Genomic DNA, 15,180 nt, shown 5'->3' with positions numbered 1-15,180 from the left:
GATCACACAAAGATTTTTCGATCATTATTATTTGTTTAGTCGTAAAGCAGTCTCTCACACTATACTGGAGACAATACATTTTTAGCTGCAGTATAGTAAGTTAAAGGCACGGGGCCGTGTTGTGACAGATGCAGCTTTGTTGAAGTCCGTGAAAACACGTTTCTTCCAGCTGAAGCTTTGGCCCATTGAACTGTCTTTAAGAGTGTCATTTGCTCTTATTTTAAAGAAAAATTTGCAGCGGGCTTTACCCTAGTGCTGTGGTTCTTTGGATGAAGGGTTTAAGCAGTTTTTCGTTAAGCATGCATTATTGGCTCTGTAGCGGTAAGAAGTCCTTGTCAACTGCTGTGTCTGGAGCTGTCCCTCTACATGGGATTTTTCATGAATTTGTTTAAGGAGCATCATCTAGCCCTTTTATCTTCACCTCTCTCCTCCTCATCTTCCCCTCTCCTGCCTTCCTGCTTTAGAGTAATTATTTTACCGTATCATTCTGCATGTTTCACAGTAATGTACTTAGGGGAAGCGGTTACTGCATTCATTCTGAAGCATGTGTATTTTTGTATGGTTAAAAGAACAACAGTGCTGTAGACCTTAAATGAAACTTCCTACGTTTCCAACTGTTTGAAATCTTTCTTTTTCTTTTTCAAAAGCCTTTCTCAAAACAAGCTGTAGATCATGTACAAACACATTTAGCCAAGAAACAAGTGCCAGCCAGCCTTTTTCAGGTGAGGCTAAGACAGTCTGTTCAAGTTTTCTTCACTTATTTGACAGTAAGTGACTTTGTACATATTATTTAAGGAGACGGAATAAAACGGTACTGGTACATACTCTTTGCTCTAATAGTGATACTAGAATGCTTTTCTAAGTAAAATAAAACTTACAAATTACTATTCTTACCTAAAATACTTTCAAGGACATTTATGAAAGCAAACTATACCTTGGCATATGATCAGAATAGTTTTTAAATTTATGTAATTTTAAGCCATTGAATGATTTAGAGTAAGAAGATACCGTCCTGTCAGGATAAACCACATCGCATAGTGGAGAAACTGCCTTAATGTCTCAGTAATGTGGAATCTTTGAAAACATTTTTCCTTTTTCTTTAAGATATATTAATTCGCAGTTGATGATGGTGAGGAATTAAGCGTTTGTACCATTTTGCATGTTTTTCTGTCTCTCCACAAGACAAAATCCAATAAAAAATTACTTTCTAAAGAGGAGTTTCTGCACCATTCAAATTGTGGTGCTTTTTTAAAAACTTTCTAAAATTCTGACTGGTTAAAAGAAAGTATGGGATTTGCATATCCTGGATTTGAATATAAATATAAATGGTGTCCTGGCTCATTTGCAAAATTATACATATTTTATGTTTTTATTTACTTTAGAAAACAAAGAAGTGAGAAGTGAAGTATTTCTTGTATTGCCACAGATCTAATACACATTGATACAATCGAGAAATTCAGAATTATGCTAACTTTTACAGCTAGGTGCATTAAACCAATGTTTTTTTGCAGATAATGAACCTCATCAATCATGGGAGTGTTTATAAGCCTACATTTCTGTGATGTAAACTTAACATACTTTTATATATTGCAAAAATGTGAAGATTGCCTCTGCTTGATTTTTCTTACTGCTCAGTGAACTGTTTTTAATGTTGCAATTAGGTGAACTGACAAACTGACAACTGCATTGCTTGAGTTATAGCTCACTGCTAATTGGGTTGGGATTTGAGATCACTGCGTGCCATCACACATCAAGAGCAAGTGTTTCTCTAGAAAAAGTCTCTTGTGAACTGAGGGTGCTGGTTTCTTAGGAAGGACAGAGAGGAGAGAAGCACCACTCAGCAGCAGCGTGACAGCTGCTCTGGGAAGTGCAGACTCCAGGGGAGTGACCATGTATTGTGTTTAAATATATTTGAAAAAAGAACCGTATCGTGGTTGTTTTGTCAAACTTGTTGTCCATGGACGGGTTCTATATCCAGGTTTCATACAGCCCCCGCCCCAAGGCAAACATTTAAGGTTTTCTAGCTCATGAAAATATTTTACGTTTGACTTCAGGGCACCTGCTCAGATTCCAAAAGCTAAATGAAGCTTAAATGCTTCACCGAGCCTTCTTCAAGGACAACACAGTAAATGCTGTAGTTACCCAGGGCCAATGTGAGTTATATGTAATGGGTACTATTGCATGATCAGTTTATTGTATGTTCAAATACTAATTGTGTTTCTTAACCCTTTTTAGCCATATATAGAAGAAATTTGTGATAGTCTCCGAGGAAAAATATTTCAAAAGTTTATGGAAAGGTATGAACATGACATATTATCCGAACTTTCTACCTAGTGTCGCAGGAAGACAGGTCCCTTACGTATTGCTGTAAAATAAGGCTGAAAGTGTTTAATAAACTTTGTTTGATTAATAGTGTATTATCAGCAAGTTTCTGCAAATTACTAGCCATGTTGTATATCATGATTAATATCAGGATCTGTGAGTGGAAAACCTGTAATGACAATAGATTTTTCTGTTGCTCTGTGTAGCAGTAATAATAGATTGCTGTTTGGTCTCAAAGGTTGAAAAATGCAGAGCCATGTTTGTGTGGGATATTCTCATGAGTTACTGTCCCTTGTGTGTGACTGAGAGACCCAGTCATTCTGGTTCGTATCTGGGCACCTTGCAGTTAAGCAGAAAGGGTCCAGTGAGGAATACGAGGTACAGACCTGGTTCAGCTGAGCAGCCCCCTCTTCCTTCACGGAACTGCTCTTGCGTCAGGGTCTGTAAAGCATGGCTCTCCTCCGGCGACAGCCGAAGCTGCTGTATGAGATGGTGTGGTGGTATTCTGCAGTCAAACTGAAATAGTGGTAAAAATGTCTCCATAGAACTATTATTTCTTACTCTGAAAATAAAGAATTATTTACGTAGAAATGAGAAACTGGGGGGTTTTTTTGCAACAGCTTGTGGTATTATTGATGTTTTTCCTATTTTAGGATAAAATGAGTTTAAAACGTTCCTTCGGGTATACGGAGGTTCATTAATATAAATTGAGCTGCCTCTGTTTTCTTCTAAATATCTTTCTCTTTATGTAATTTAAATGTTTGTTAGTTCCAAACTTAGTTGTTTTTAAAAATTAAGAAACGCCTGAGCGAGCTGTGAGGACATACCAAGCACTTACAGGGAGAAGGTTATCTGATATCTTTCTCTTACAAGGATGTAAAATCCTAAGTGTGCACTGCCTAGTAATTGTTTTTCTTGGTGGGGGTAAGATTACAATTGTCTGAAAGGAAGGCTATCGCTTACGAAATACCACAACACGCCCCAGCGCAAACTTTATTTTAAATATCAGAGTCTTGACATTTTCTAGAATACTTTACACAGTAGTCTCAGACAACTCTTAAACTTTTTTTTTCTACAGTGACAAGTTTACTAGATTTTGTCAATGGAAAAACGTAGAACTAAATATTCATGTAAGTACTTACAAGTATATTTATCTTGTCAAAGGCTGATGCAGGAAAGAAAATGTTCAGTTTTGAATATTGCTTGTGAAAAGGCCTTATTAAGGAGTACGGTGCACGTTACTGATCTGCTCTTCTATTCTCAGATGTACAGTCCTGACGATTCCTTTCTGGACTGCCCTTCTGCCTGTCTCGAGTTAATAGCTTTTTGATTTTTATAATAGCTGAAAGAAACTGAACTGCCAGAATTGCTGCTCTTTAACAGCCCCAGACACCCTGTGTCTCCCTCTTCCCACTACGGTTCTGACGTTGTCCCCAGCACCCCTTACCCCGGCCTCTGCTTTTGTCCCTCTGCACCGCTCTGCTGCAGCTTTGCCTGTAAAAGTAGCCCTCCTCTTCTGCAGACCGCGTGGTGAGTGGGGCCGCCGGTCTTTGGCAGCAAGAGTCTCATGCGTCTTGTTGGTACTTCAGACTGTAGTGCTCACAAGTACATTGAAATATAAACTATAAGGGGCTCCTTTTTCCAAAACAATAAATGCTATGTGAATTACGGTAGGTAAGTATCTCGACTCATTGATAGATTATGTAGATGTTTTTACAGTAAGGTTTTTTAGTACTGAAAAATGAAGCCTGGTTTTGTTTTGTTTTTTAATTTACAGCTGACCATGAATGATTTTAGTGTACATAGAATAATAGGAAGAGGGGGATTTGGCGAAGTGTATGGTTGCAGAAAAGCAGACACTGGAAAAATGTGAGTATATACACACTTTATTTTAGAGGTAATTGTAAACTCTGAACTAGTAAGGAAATCCAGCCATTTCTTACAAAATCACTGGAAAGCAGTATCACATTACTGTATAGTTCCTTGTAATTAAATTTTATCCCAAGAGGTTCTGATTTCTGGATCATCTTTAAGCGTAGTTCGATATTTGATCCTGTTATGTGCCATGCAGTGGGGCTTCGGTCCAGCAGAGCTCTTAAACACATCCTTTATTTAAACGATCTTGTCAAAATTAATAGAAACTGCACATGTGTTGAAATTAAGTATGTGCTTAAATGATTTCCTGGATCAGAGCCTGACAGTGCAGAACAATGTTCTTGTGGCAGCCGTGGTGATTGTGTGAGGTGTTACCTCTTGTCTGCTGAAGGTTGCTCTTCTCGCAGCGAAGCGCATCACGTAGCTGGTGCTGACATAGCGTTGGAGGATGACGTAGGAATATGACCTCAGTGCTGTTCAATCTGTAGGGTCATGCCTGGGCAGATTCTGAATATGGTATTCCAAATTTGTGGCATTGCATACATTTCTGCCCTGATGAGCACGTTCCACTGGCGAAAACAGTGATCCATGCTTACATTTGGAAGCATATAGCTCCAGTGTTGAACTTCTGTTGGACAGAGCTCTCGGTGGGAACTCCAAGACCAAACCTGAGTGGTGCTTTTTCTTTTTCTGGTCTTACCATTCAGACACTTCTCCTGATCATCAGATTTCAATGTCTAGGCATAATTGTCCCATTATGTTCTGTTTTGAACATCTGGGCATTGATTTAACAAATTGTTCTCAATATCTATTTATTTGTTTGTTTATTTACACCCCACTCTGCCCCTTTCATCTTGCTTTTCTCCTAACAATTTTTGTCCAGGGATCGTCCTTAAACATTTCTCTTCTAAGTAAGCATGGCATGCCTGAAGTGCCTAGTCTCTGCGGTTACAGCTGGCTTCACTGGCAATTGTGTGTGCTTGGCATCCTTGATAATGATGAAATTCTGAGCTATTAACAAGTGGAAGACGTCTTAATGTTGCTACCATGCTCAGTATTTTTGCAGTGACTTCAAGTGTTTATGTTAATACTATTACTAACAATACTGTCTTTATTCTTGCTTTGGTACTTTTTTGTCCATGTACATTTGTTAATTTGTCCATGTACAAAAATAAATGTTTTATTTAGCTTGAGCCACACGACGTAGGCGTCCACCCTGAAGAGGTAGTTCGCAGATTCCCAGTCATTTTCGTGTCCGAGTTTTGCTCTGGCAGGAGGTGGATAAACCTTGGGACTAGGAAGTGAAGCAAAGGACAGTTTTTCTCAGATATAAATAGAGTAAAGGGAAGTGAAATGTGGGAAAACCAACATTTTTTCAAATTTGAAGCAAAACTTTAGATTAGGTTCAGTTTCTGGGTAGAGGTTTGGTTTAGTTCTTTCTTAATCCAAACCTGTTTACCCATCCCTAATCCAGATCCCGTCCACTCTAGACGGCTGCCTCTGCTGCACTTACTGCCTGCAAGGAGCTTGGGAAGCCACCCCTCTAAGGTAAATGCCATCGGTGTTCCACTAACCCACAAAGATACACCTGAGGCTTCTTTCACATCACCTCCTTCAAGGACACCTAAATAGGGCCAGAAGTACAATGCAGAAAGCAGTCCAAAGGGAGAGGGATAGCGATGCTTTCTGAGCACGTAACTCGATACAACAATGAGATCCTTGATTTTGATCAGCCTTGAATGGCCCCAGACCTTCACTTTGATCGGTGATGATTCAAAGCATGAATAAAGGGTAGCGTGCGAAATGTTATTTATAGTCCTCGTTTGCAGACTCCTCGGCAAGAGCACATGCTGTGAATATATGCCTTGTTTTGGAATCTTAAAATTCCCGTGTGTTCACGCTCACTCTTCCCCCACCCACAACACATGCATGGCAAGTAATGACGTGGCTTTTTTAGGGAGCGCGAAGCCAAGGTGAGACGAGGCCCCGTTTCGGTACAGAGCTGTCACAGCGTAGGCAGTCGATTAGCATTGATGCAGTGCTGTAAGATGGTGTTTTCCGGAGCATATTTTAAAACAAATGGCCTAAAAATCCGTGGCTGCCCACGTCTGGAAGTCTTCTGTGGAGGAACACACGTGTCCTTCTCAGCTGGTTCGCTAATAGTAGGCTCACCAAACGTTTAGAAAAAATATCTATGGGCTGTGTCGTATCCTACTCTTGTTGGATGGTTGTTAGGGTAACATCCTTTTTTGAGGAAAATTTTATTACTTTGTGTAATACAGATGGTAAAAGATTAAAAAAGCTTTCTTGTGTATATCTGACCTTTTTTTTGAGTGGAAAAAAAAACTTTAAAAAAATCCCCAAAAAAACCCTCAGCATGTGTTCAAGATATTACTTTCCTGGTAGAGTTGAAACTGTTAGAATTAAATGGAATCGCAATAGGGTCTCTGTTATTTAATTCATACTGCAAATCCGTGCTTGTAGATATTGAAAAATGAATGTATGATGTGTAATTCCTGTATCACTGTGGGTGTGTGGACACAATTATTTGTTAAAGCACATCTCTCTGCTAGGGGGCTTCTGCTGAAAATGTTTAAATTCTGTGAGATTTTGGAGGTTTGCTTGTTTCATTGTGTAATGATGTTTTTAGTACCAGCTTTAAGTCTTTAAAGAGCTTGCTTACAGGGTACTGTAAATACGCATGGCATAACTGCTAGTGAATAATACTGAATATAGGAAGAAATTTTTTCTGGTGCTTTGTCTGAACGGTTAATATTTTCAGGTATGCAATGAAATGTTTAGATAAGAAGAGAATCAAGATGAAGCAAGGAGAAACATTAGCCTTAAATGAAAGAATTATGCTGTCTCTTGTCAGTACAGGAGTAAGTATCATTGATTTGTTATTCTTTTTTTTTTCATATAATATAAAAGCTGTTACGTATAATACATATTCCATCAATTCAGTTGCGTGACGTGCAAAAGTTAACCTCCCCTGGAACCTTCCCCCCGATACTAGCAATGTGTCTGGAATAAGAATGGAAAAGCAAGCTTGCTTTTCATTCTGGGTGCTTTCAGAAATGAGCATCTCGGCTAAAGAGGCTTGAGGAGGTTTCCATTTCTTAGGTAACTCATTCTCTCTCCCCCCGCCCCCTTCTGATTTTTTTGATTATTCCTTTTTCAAGTCTTTCTCTTTGAAATTTTTCCAAAGCTTTATTCTGTTTTGTAAAACAATTTCCTTTTCTGCCATAGTTCCGTAGTACTTTTGTAGGATATAAGATGCTATTTCAGAAAAATACTTCAGTTACCTGTTCTTCCTTTCCCTGTGACTCTGATACTAGCTTACCCAATTTTTCCATTTTGTTTTTTATGTACTTTAGCGGAGTCCCTATCCAGGTGTACAAAGTAAGTCTGCCCACTAGCCTACAAGTCTATTTAATGCTAGAAGTGTCACGCACAGGCATAAAAAGCCGCCCACCCGGCGCTGGTTTCACCAGACCGTGTCTTGTTACCTGCGGAAGGGAGGTTCGGCAGTGGCCACAGACTGTTGAGCTTCCGCGCAGGCTTTGAAGTGCCAGAGCCTTCCGAGTGCTCCAGCCTCATTAGACAAAACTTGAAATCCGCTCGTATCGCCATGGTTACGTGTGGTGCTGGTAAAAAGGTTAATTTTCCTCATGACTCTTCTGGTGTATGCATTAAACATTCAGTTTGCAGCTCAGTGTAGACACATCCCCTTTTCCCAGCCCAGTTGAAGCATGAGGAGGAATTGCGTGTGCTTTTGTTCTGGGCTTGTGCAACGCGTGTGCAAATAGCATCGTATCTGCAGCGCAGGAGGATTGCTGCTTTGGCTTACAAGATGGCAGAGAGCAAATACTGTCCAGTACTCTGAGATAAGATCTGTATCTTGCAGAGACGAGGTAAATCCTGGTTTTGGTTCTGCATTACCCAGGTGGCTTAGTAAATACTGTTTTGGTTTGTTTTTTTTTTTAAATCTCACTTGTGATGCATTTGGCATCATTTTGTCCTTTAAGCGCATGCACGCATCCTCCCTGTTGTGCAGGGAACCGTCAGTCTCATCAGGCTTCAAGGTGGGATTGTCTTAAAGCCACGGGCAGTCTGAGACTTGCACCGCATTGCTTGTAGGCGCGGCTGCAGGAGACCTGCCTGTGCTGTGGTGGCCCTTGTCTTCTGCCAACTTGGCGTTAAAAACGGAGACGCGTTTTTCAGCACTTACGTATAAATGCAGAATTATAATTGCTGAACAGTGCCCTTGTATTGTCAAGTGAAAACACTGTGATTCAGACAACACTTGGTACTTTTCAGCCTCACGATAGGCACGTGAGGTGCTCTCTTGTGCAGGTTGGCAGAACTGGAAAGCTGACTGCAATTTTGTCCCTAGAAGATCAGCTTTTGAACTTCTCTGGCTACCCATCAGATCATTTTCCTCTGCCGTTAGAAATACCCTGGTAAGGCAAATCCTAAACCAGAAACTAGGGAAGCTACACATCAATAAGGTGTCATCGTAAGGTTGAACTTTTTTCTTACTGCAAAGCTCAGAAGGAAGGACGAGGTATTTCTTTGTCACGCCTTTCATTGGAAACTCCTCCGCTGCCTCAGCCTTGCTTTGGAGAAGGGCTGGCATGCGCTGAAATGAAAAGTCAGAGCATTTCCTCTAACACAGAATTGCATTCACGTGCGGCTTGAACATAAAGATAGGCCAAGGACTGGAATGTATTTCTTTGTTCTTTTATCTGTGAACTTAACAGTTGGGATTTATCCGTTAGACTTTTTAATCAAGTTAAGTCTTTTCACCAAAGGTAAGTTGTGGCTTGTCCAGAAGTGTCAGGAGTCTTGAGAGCCGGTGGGGTGATGTTCTGTAGTGGAGACCAGACAAGAAATCTAGGTAAATTATAATAATTGTCCTATTAACTTTAATTTCTGATTCTGTTGCTCCAGTACCGAGTGTGGATTTTCATGTCTAGCGATTCAAAAAGAAAATTGTTTACAAGGCTGCTAACGGTGGAGCTAGTTTTCTTATGTGAGAGCGCATAGCTAGTCATTCAGCGACAGGAAAGCAAGCCAAACCATTTGGGTTTTTTGTTAAGGATTATCAGCTCATTAGTGTGTAACTTCTTTTAGATTCTCAGAAATTTGAAAGAGAGTTTGAAAAGAGAGATTTTCTACAAAATGCTATCCATTCAGGTTGGGTACACCTGCCGGTGCAAGAGATGCTGGAGCGTTTTGAATATGCAGAATTAAATAGGTTTGAAAATGATGGAATAAGATAATTCCTTTCATTCCTGAATATAAGCTGTTCGGTTTGAATAGCCCGTGCCTTCCTCAGTGACAGGGTTTTTGTGCTGCCCGGGACAAAATGGAACTGGGACGTTCATCATAGTACAATGCGTCATTAAACTGGGAATCCAGATGTCTCTGCAAAATACATAATAACAGCTGTGCAGATTACACATGCGTTTGTGTAATCATTTTTTTTAATCCACCTAAAATTTTGGCATTCGCAACTGCTTCTCGAATAGGGAGCTCCCAAATCCGAGTGCATCGGGGCGGCGTTGTGAGAATAGCTTTTCATGGAAACGTTCTGAATCAGCGCAGCTCAGAAGTACGACAGACACCTCTAGAGAGCACGAGGAGCTGCGCGGATCGGCCTGATCGTACGAGACGTGGGCTCTGCCTTGTTCAGGTTCTCCACCGGTACCTTTGCTTTGTCGGAGACCGTTGTTGTAACGTGGACAAACTCTTGCTGGGGTTTGTCTTTGCTCTTCCGCAAGATGCGGGCCCCATCTTCCTCTCCCGTAGAGATGTTCAGGCTGGAGGCTGGAAAGGCACGTTGAAATTCTTAGAAGATAGCATCGTAGGGAAAATACTTTACTTTCTGTTAAAAGGAAGAAAACCCCTTGTTTTCTGTAATACCCAGTATTCGCCTAACGTTCTTAAACTGGAACATTGAAATCACCGAGACCATCGCTGCTGACGGACTGTGTAAAACCAATCTGCAAAAGGTGCTGTTTGTGGAAGGAAGTGGTTATTTAATAAATCTTTTCCTGGCGGGTAGGAGGTGGTCGTTCCGGCGGTCTCTTGCAAGACCAGGGGCTTTGCAGGGCTTGTGGCTCCACTCCACTGTGTCTTCTAGTTCTCTTGTTCTGAAAAAATCAGGTAGCTAAGCTGTTTTATTCAGCTTTTTTTGAGATAATTTGATTAAAGACTGGAGTCAAGATTCCCTACGAAGGATAACAGATACAAGGGACAGCAAAAGTGGACAGGTGGAACAATAAAACATCTGAGATGAATAATGAAATATTTTTTTTTTTCTGAGAACAGGTACTTTTTTTTTCGTGTGTACCAAGATTTGTACAAGTCTCGATTTTGCTCAAAAAATGGAATCTATTCCCAAATCTTGATAGCCACTTGAAGGAACATCTGTGGGAATGGCAGATAATAGCTCAGTGTTTCAAGCATTGACTTGCACATCTTTGGGAGCGAGGCCTGTCAGGACAGAGCTACTCTTTAGTTAAAAATGCTACGTAGCTGCTCTACACCGTGAACACATTTTTTACCTGTTTGCTGTAATTTCTACCGTTGTGCTCTAAAGCCGGGTGCTCGGGTCACAGGAAAGAGTCAGAATCAAAGGTTTCCTGCTAGAGTTATAGTGAGTGTGCTAATGTCTTTAAATTAAATTGTCTCCTACAATTTTTTACAGTTATTCTGATTTTTTTTTCCTTCCACAAGCTTGACTGGAGTAAAGTATTACTCTCTTGGGAAATTTGCTTTATTGTTTTATGTTTCATTTAAACAAATACCTGTAGGGTTTTTTTTTAATTTTTATGCTGGAAAATACTCTTTTGCTGGAGTTTTTGCATCAAGAAGAATATCGCAGAACTACAGGTTCGTCTCTCTGTTAAAAAATGAGAAGGTAGCAATTAAATTAGGAAGGCTTGCACAAAAATGAGTGATGCATCACATTTACACTTGCAGATTTCTTTTCTGTTAAAAATGGGTTTCCATAATAATCTAGGCACGTGTTCTGGGATGGAAACACCTTTTTGGTTTTCTATGTATGATGTTTAAATTCTAACACTAAGCCCTTCTGGGTGATTCAGTTGCTCTAAGTTTTTAGCAAGCCTGTTTGGGGACCCTTCTGCATTATCCATTTGATTCAGGAAATTAAGTTAATAATTCTACTAAAGCTTTTTTTCCTGAAGTTAAGCGGTAACTCTGATAGTCAGCAGCCATGAGCAGTACAGAGTTCATAACCAGAGGTAATCTCTCTCCTTAGATGCCGTATTGCCTTGCCTATAGTCTGCTTCTTTCTAGGACCACTAGCAGCCAGGCGTTTTCCACGCGTGTTTCTACAGCGCGTTTCAAACGCGTGCCTGCTTTCTGCAGAGGGGGGTTTGGAATTAGCGTTTGCGCCGTAAACAGTAAGATACGGTTCGATTCGAACCTTCCTGCAGGATCGGCGCACGCCGTGTGGGCGTCCCCGGGGGTTACAGTCGAGTTTATGATGTATTTTATATATGTTACATATACTGAGTCAAGCTCAGTATTTCAGCCTGACGTGGTTTTGCCTTGCGGAAGGAGGAACCGACCTGAGCGGTGCCGGCCGGCCGGTGAGGGTGGCGTGGCCGTTCCTGCCCTTTCCTGCTCGGCAGGGCCGGCGAGGCGGCGCCCCGGGCCGGGTCCCGCGGCCCGGCTCTGCCAAGGCCGCCGTGTTTTGCTTCTTCCGAACTGGGAAGGAAACGAGTTCCTGCTAGAGCTTCCCAGAGCTTTCACTATCAGTCCTGCAATAATTAACGCATTGTGTAAGTCGCGCTAGGTCACGTTCGTCCTTCCTGCGTGGTGTCCTGGCTCGTCAGCAGTGAAGCTCGTCTTGGCTCGTCTTCCTGTCGGCATCCGCACTTCGGGGTTGTCGCCTGTCAGTGTTGTGGGGCAGTCCAGTCCGCTTCGATGGCACAGCCGATTCCTTAAGCTTTCCTTCTAGACTAACTCGACAGCCCTGCTTTCATACGGCTTTGGAGAGGGGCCGACGCAGTAGCAGCCACCCCGTTACTGAGCCGCTTGCATCCAGTGTAGTTCTAACGGCGAGAGGAAGGTCCGCCAGCTTTCCGCCATGGCGTCTTTCAGCGCGTGTGCATTACAGTGGTACCAGCACGCTGAACAGATCGCTGGCAGTAAAGAGGTGTTTTTCTAGCTGTGTTTTTTTTATGGCTGCTTGTCTTAAACATCTGTGTGAATTAAGGTTTAAATGCCTCAAGATGTGGGCATGTACCCCCATGTAATCCGTCCCTGCGCGTGGCCGCTCTGCAGCGACGTCCCTAAATCTGCACCGCGCCGTACTCCGGGTTTTGCATAACCTGGACCTTGCTGTCCTTGCTTCCCGTGCCCTGCCTACCCGCCAGAGCTGTGACTTCCTTCCCACTGTATTTATGTGCCTTTTAATCATCTGTTGCAAACGCTGCCGGAGAGCCGAGGGGCAGCAGCGGCGGCCGAAGGCCTCGCTGTCGCGCTCCTGCAGCTCTGCAGGGGCAGTCCAGCGGCGTGGACAGGCTGTTACCGGTGTAGCTGCATTTAATGTATAGGTGAGGCTAAAACTTTCTTTCTGTTGGGATTTTGTATGTGATGTGACTCAGGTTCTCGACCGGCCTTCCAACAGCGGAATGTTCGCTGTGCAGTCGCGGGAAACTGCGCGCGTCCTTTACGCTTCGTGGGAGCAGCTGCAGCTTGTTAGCTTTAATGTATCTTTCGTGTAAGTCTGGTGCAGACTCAGACAAATATTTTTGTAATATGCTGTAGTTGAAAGCCTTTGGAAGATAGCGATGCTACTTGTGTTTTTTTTAAGCCTTTGGCTTGTCATAGCTTTTTTATTTTTTGTATTGAAAGGAGAGAGCAAAACCTAAGATCCCTAAACTGTAAGAGAAACGTCAGAGTATGTAAACCAGTACACAGATTGCTTTAGAAAATTATTGTGAATATTGGCAAATATCATAGGGAAAATATCACATGTGTTTTTAGCTTCTCTAAGTAGTACTTTGCTTGTTGCCCGAGGTGGACTCTTTGCTCCTTTTCTTCTAGGACTGTCCTTTTATAGTGTGTATGACCTACGCCTTCCACACCCCTGACAAACTCTGTTTCATTCTGGACCTGATGAATGGTAAGCAAGCCTCGTGCAGATGGTGGTGTTGCTACAGAAATATTGGCAGAAGGACTTGCTGAGAGCAAAAGGAGAACAAGGGAAAAAATACTCTGAGGTGTGAAGCATGAGCCTGCAAGCAGGAGGGGTAGATTGATCTAAAGCAGGGAACGTGTAGAACAGACTGAAAAATCTCTGATACCTTATAACATTAACATATTTACATAAAGACATCAAAGGGCCTACTAGGCTGGAAGCTTAAGGAAATGATGGTCATGTGGAGAAATGTATGAGGAGATCAGGGACACAACTTTCAGAATAAAAATAAAAGGGCTACTGTAAAGAGCTCTGCAAAGAAAATAGATGGGGGAAGCATTCCTCAAAGAAAAGAAATTACACCTGGAAGCCTTAGCATAACTCCTGTGAGAACACACGGAGAGATGAATCGGCAGAGTTAAGAGAGAAAAGATACTGCAGTGCCCTTATTTGCTGGGGATGCTCAGCACTTGTGGGACTTAGACTCAAACCCTGACTGCGGTCCTGCGGAAGCACCTAAAGATGTTGGAGCACATCTGCGCGTACCGTGTCGCAAAGCTGGAAATGTAACCGAGAAATAGAGCTCGTATCCTGTAAGTAACAAAGACTGGCTTTGGTGTTTTGCAAGTGGAGATTCTCATTAAAATCTAAGCTGTAGGTCAAATTCAAGTAACTGGTTGATTATTTTAACTTGGTAGCTTGATCAGAAAACAGTTTTCTAGGAATATTCACAATTTGATGTGTTGATGGTGTGGATTAGCTCGCAGACTGACGTCATATTGTGCCTGTTCTTTGATTAGGAAAGTGTGAAAACATCCCCAGCATGAATATTGAATATTTTGGCCCAGATGATTTTCAAGGTCCCTCCCCACCTGGGCTGTTCTATATGCTAATTTATTCAGTTCTCCAGAAACCTACATATATGACTGCATTTTGCTTGCTGTGGAAATCCTTTGCGTTAAGACTCATTTGCTGGATTAGTCACTGAATGCAAATGTCTATGAAGTAAAAGTATTTTTAAAATGGAGTTTCAGACTGATCAAATTAATTGATTAACTTTCTCAGGTATTTTGTCACCATGTGTACTTGCAGAGTGTATGTTTGGGTTCCTGTATGCTCCACAGGTTATAAGAACCTACAAATGCTATGCTGTTCCCCCCCTACATCATCCTGTCTGCCTGTGAGGCAAGACTTTACTGATCTTTTAATGGCATCTCCATTCTTCTAATTTTAGGAGGAGATTTGCACTACCACCTCTCCCAGCACGGAGTGTTTTCTGAAAAAGAAATGAGGTTTTATGCTACTGAAATCATCTTGGGTTTAGAACACATGCACAATCGCTTTGTTGTATACAGAGACCTAAAGGTAATCGTGACTGTAGTGGCCGCATTCACACAGGCGGTTGTTAGATAGCAGCAAACAAGCCAGAGATACTGATAAGTTAAATGAAGTATCTTACCTGAAACCTTTTCTTGGGAAGAATACAGATCATTTGTTTATCTTCGGCTGACTTCTCTAATAATTTTTCAACACAGTTCCAATCTGTGCTGTTATCTGGCTTAACCAGCCTGGGAGATGCTTCCTTGGGGTCAGAATAAATCCTGTGCAGTGTTATTCATCTCACTTACCATCTTAACGATGCTGCTAATTTCGAGAGCGTACTACATGTCAGAGAGCCTGAAAGAGGAGTGTGTGTGGTGGGAGACTAATAGGAAGGCAGTTGCTCGGGGGTGTTTCACTGACGACTGGGAAGTTGAGGACTGCTCCAAGAGAGGTGTCGGTGAGCCAGCTGACAACAAAAG

The 15,180-nt window shown here is 41.9% G+C and overlaps 1 protein-coding gene across 1 annotated transcript in view; it reads left to right on the top strand.

Moving 5' to 3' along the window:
- The window catches only part of GRK3 (G protein-coupled receptor kinase 3), a gene marked incomplete at its 3' end in the record, with an annotated part of 69,132 nt that overhangs the window by 40,907 nt on the left and 13,045 nt on the right, over positions 1-15,180 (top strand). The window contains exons 5-11 of the mRNA XM_082007831.1: positions 648-722; positions 2,236-2,297; positions 3,401-3,452; positions 4,100-4,191; positions 6,980-7,079; positions 13,285-13,363; positions 14,613-14,743. Of these exons, the coding sequence (XP_081863957.1) occupies positions 648-722; positions 2,236-2,297; positions 3,401-3,452; positions 4,100-4,191; positions 6,980-7,079; positions 13,285-13,363; positions 14,613-14,743 (591 nt within the window). The remainder of the gene's footprint in view (positions 1-647; positions 723-2,235; positions 2,298-3,400; positions 3,453-4,099; positions 4,192-6,979; positions 7,080-13,284; positions 13,364-14,612; positions 14,744-15,180) is intronic.

This window comes from Phaethon aethereus (genome assembly GCF_964289735.1).
Source record: "Phaethon aethereus genome assembly, chromosome: 17".
Taxonomy (NCBI): domain Eukaryota; kingdom Metazoa; phylum Chordata; class Aves; order Phaethontiformes; family Phaethontidae; genus Phaethon; species Phaethon aethereus.
The sequence above is the reverse complement of the archived record's forward strand: the minus strand, read 5'-3'. Positions and strand labels throughout refer to the sequence as shown.